General features: G+C 41.3%; 1 protein-coding gene across 1 annotated transcript; it reads left to right on the top strand.

Moving 5' to 3' along the window:
• The first annotated feature begins 1,677 nt into the window (after positions 1 to 1,677).
• SR1 (serine/threonine protein kinase 1) lies at positions 1,678 to 3,464 on the top strand. Its single transcript, XM_068461731.2, has one exon. The coding sequence runs from the start codon at positions 1,881 to 1,883 to the stop codon at positions 3,186 to 3,188; it is 1,308 nt and encodes a 435-aa protein (XP_068317832.2). The 5' UTR covers positions 1,678 to 1,880; the 3' UTR covers positions 3,189 to 3,464.
• Positions 3,465 to 4,173: the final 709 nt, after the last annotated feature.

The following is a 4,173-nucleotide window of genomic DNA, read 5'->3' as shown; positions in this document are numbered from 1 at the left end:
CATGCAAATTTTCATTCATGCATGCACGGACCACTTTGCTGTTTTTTTAACGTTTTCATATTGCAAGTGTTTCACATGTAATCAGTGAAGGTTATGATCAAAAGTTAATTAAATTAGTCTTTCCGATTAGATGGGATGATCCTGTATGTAATCTTTTCAATACCAATCTCGACAGATGGACAAAGGCGGATTTGGATCCTCAAGGTGAGGATCCTTCTGACCAAGAAATGTAGGCCGTTGGATGTAATCTTTTTAATACCAATCTCAACAGATGGACAAAGGCAGATTTGGATCCTCTCATGAACCCAAGGTGAGTATCATTCTGACCAAGGAGTGTAGGTCGTTGGGTGAAAATTCAACGGCTATAATTATTATAATTTTAAAAGGACCTCTTGTTTGTAATCGTTGGATTTTCATCCAACGGCCCACACTCCTTAGTTAGGGAGATCTTCACCTTGGGCTCAGGAGAAGATCCAAATCCGACAAAGGCACATGGAATAGTTAAAGTTCAACCACTTTTTCCTTTCTTTCTCAATAAGCCTAAATCCTAACAAAAAGAAACTAAAGTAAAACATAATCCCAACAACGTCCGCTACAGGGAGATGTGACAAGAAAAAAGCGATTGATTGAAATAAATTGGATAAAGTGAACATGATAAACTCAAGTTAATTAACCAGTTCATGAAAGAAAATATACGAGATTAAGTATTAGGCATTTCACAGTAGTTGGAATGAGTTTGATCGCCATACATAAAAACCAAACAACTTAAAGTTTGATTCCTTTACCAAAATTGCCAAAATAATGCGAGTATGCAAAAATTGAGTTATTTGTATTATTTGTGGAAAGCCTCTACTTTTTGTCCTTCCCACTCTCCTATCAATTATTTACATTTGTTTTAAATAATTGGAGAGATGTTTTACTGTACCGAGAACATGGTCTGGCATATTAAGTATAACATATTCGAAAAGAAAAAGTTTTCAATATTTAGTGTACCAGATCATGTTTCTAGCACACTGAAAAACTTCTCAAATAATTGATCATTCATTGTATGAAAATTACCATCATAAAACTCAAGAATTGGGATCATATTGTTAAGGCCACTTGTTACTTGATTACCACGACTGAATGAAGAAGTAAAAGCAATTTTTTTATAAATGAGAACAATTGATAGCAAGCCACGTTCGTTAGATTAGATTGAAATATTTGTATACCATATAATTTATATTACTATTAGATTGGAATATTCGTCTTTAAGAACTAGAAAGGCATATTTTATAATTTCACAGTTAAAAAAAAAAAATAGAATGTTCTTATGGATCTAATTTATACCTTCTGGGTAGTTACAGAACACGCGCCACACGGTTCAATGCAAGAAAATTATATCAAAACTCTGCGTAAAGCAGGGCGTTTACACTCGCCGTCGGATAAATGCGCGACTAGTGTCAGATTCAAATACTCGGTCAGCAAATCACATATCAGCGGTCAACGATTAGGGAACACCGTACGCAAGTTACACCATATTAAAGAAAACACGAGGAAACCGCTTCCGCGAAGAAACCTTGACACGTGGGAGTTTCCACCAAAAAAAAAAACTGGACACGTGGGTGGTCGCAATTGGTTTCCACGTCGGACACCTGGACATGTGAACCCCAACCACTTTAAATAGCTCGAACAATTGCAATCGACAGAGCGATCCTGTTTCGAAAAAATTACAATTGTTTTTCCGAACTAAAAATCCGTTTTGGAACTTCGTCTGTTTCGAATCCAAACTACGCCGTTGAGATTTTGTCGGGAAATCGTTTCGGAGCTCGATTTAGGCCCCGAATGCGAGGGGAGTAATTGGGATTATTTTTTTGTAGTCTCCGAAAAATTCGGGAGCCATGCCGGAGATCGAGGTCGTTGCCGATAACAGCTACGGCTCCAGCGCCGGCGAGGTCAACCTATTCGGGAAGTACGAGGTCGGGAGGCTTCTGGGCTGCGGGGCTTTCGCGAAGGTGTACCACGCTCGGAATGTCCACACGGGGCAGAGCGTGGCGATCAAGGCCGTCAGCAAGCAGAAGGTCGTGAAGGACGGGTTCACGGCTCACGTTAAGCGGGAGATCTCTATCATGCGCCGGCTGCGCCACCCGCATATCGTGAAGCTGTTCGAGGTTTTAGCGACGAAGACCAAGATCTATTTCATCATGGAGTTCGCAAAAGGCGGAGAGCTCTTTGCAAAGATCTCGAAGGGCCGGTTCAGCGAGGATCTCAGCCGTCGGTACTTCCAGCAGCTGATCTCCGCCGTCGGATACTGCCACTCGCGGGGAGTGTTCCACCGTGATTTGAAACCTGAGAATCTGCTCCTCGACGAGAACTGGAATTTGAAAGTCTCGGACTTCGGGCTCAGCGCCGTGACGGAGCAGGTCCGGCCCGACGGTCTACTCTACACGCTTTGCGGGACTCCTGCGTACGTGGCGCCGGAGATTCTCGAGAAGAAGGGGTACGACGGCGCGAAGATCGACATCTGGTCGTGCGGCATCGTTTTGTTCGTGCTTAACGCCGGTTACCTGCCGTTTAACGACCCGAATCTCATGGTGATGTACCGGAAAATTTACAAGGGAGATTATCGGGTCCCGAAATGGACGTCGCCCGATCTGAAGCGCCTGATATCTCGGCTTCTCGACACGAACTCCGAGACGCGGATAACCGTCGACGAGATTTTGAAGGACCCGTGGTTCGCGAAGGGGTACCAGGAGATTAAATTCCACTTCGAGGACTTTGACTTGAAGGACATGCGGGACGGGGACAGCGACGAGACGTCGTCGTTGAATGCGTTTGATTTGATTTCGTTCTCGTCGGGGTTCGATATATCGGGTTTGTTTAGCAAGTCCGGGATATCGGACTGCGGGGAGCGGTTCGTGTCTGCGGAGACGCCGGAGAGGATAATGGAGAAGGTGGAGGAGGTGGCTAGGGCGGGGGACGTGGCGGTGACGGAGAAGAAGAGCTGGGGGGCGAAACTGGCGGGGCAGAATGGGAATTTTGTTGTAATGATTGGGATTTACCGGTTAACGGAGAAGCTGGTTGTGGTGGAGTTGAAATTAAGGCAAAGGGAAGCTGAATGCGGGCCGCAAATATGGAAAGATAAGCTGAGGCCGGAGCTGAGCTGTTTGATGTACCGACCGGAAGTGCCAGTCGCCGGTGACTGTTAGCACACAGAAACCAGAAGAAAGCAAGCGAATATATAATATTTTGAGGTACATTAAAAATTAAATGGTCGTAAAAAAAAATGAGGAACAACATAATGTCAGTGACCGGGTTTCTTGTATTTTTGTTTTTGCCCGGAATATAATTCAAAATCTCAAAAAGAAACAAAGGAAGTTCCTTATATTCTTATGTATATATGATTTTTTTTTCCTTTTTCTTTTCGTTCTTTTTTGGTTTTTTTTTTTTCAATAAATGCAGTGATTAAAAATTATTGATGCAAACGTTATCCGTTCTGGCATTGTTCTCTGGCATGTTCATGATTTCAGTTATCAAATCTATGGTAAGTTGTAGGGAATATCAATAGCCCAAAATGATAAGGCCAGAGAAGGTGTTGCACTTTTTAGATGTTTAATATTTAATAATTTTATTCAAAACACTAATATGATTAGGATAATGTAGTTGTAACCGACTATTAAATTCAACTGGTTCAGAAAAGTCTAATAGAAAGATGAATTATTTCAATCGATATAGAATTGAAACAGGGCTCGTATCTTAGATAATGTACTCATTGTTAAATAAAGATTACTTGTATGTGTTCCACTTCGATTATAACGGGAGAGTAGGGACGTTCTTTTCTCATTTATGTTCGTGATTTGTTAACTTAATCTTGGTTGTTGGGGTTCATGGTTATTTTTACACAAATTTCTTTTAAGAAATGAAAACTGAGAACTGAAAAACCAAATGAACATATAAGCTTGTTTGATTCCACATAATATCTTGGGGTGCAATTCTATGATTGATTTTTTTTATTTTTTATTTTTGCAAGTTCTATGTGGGGAAGGAGATGTCATAATTAACCACTTAATCCATTTTTGCAAAGTGTTTTAAGAGAAATTTTCCCATTATTACAAAGATTTTTGCTTACAGTGGTAGCATGTGAAGTACTTTATCAATCTACCTGAAAGGTACAAGGAACTCAGATATCCTCAC

The sequence above is a fragment of the Pyrus communis genome, chromosome 4, assembly GCF_041283825.1.
Source record: "Pyrus communis isolate YQ-2024b chromosome 4, ASM4128382v1, whole genome shotgun sequence".
NCBI classification, from domain to species: domain Eukaryota; kingdom Viridiplantae; phylum Streptophyta; class Magnoliopsida; order Rosales; family Rosaceae; genus Pyrus; species Pyrus communis.
Note: the sequence above shows the minus strand (reverse complement) of the source record. Positions and strands in the feature narration are given on the sequence as shown.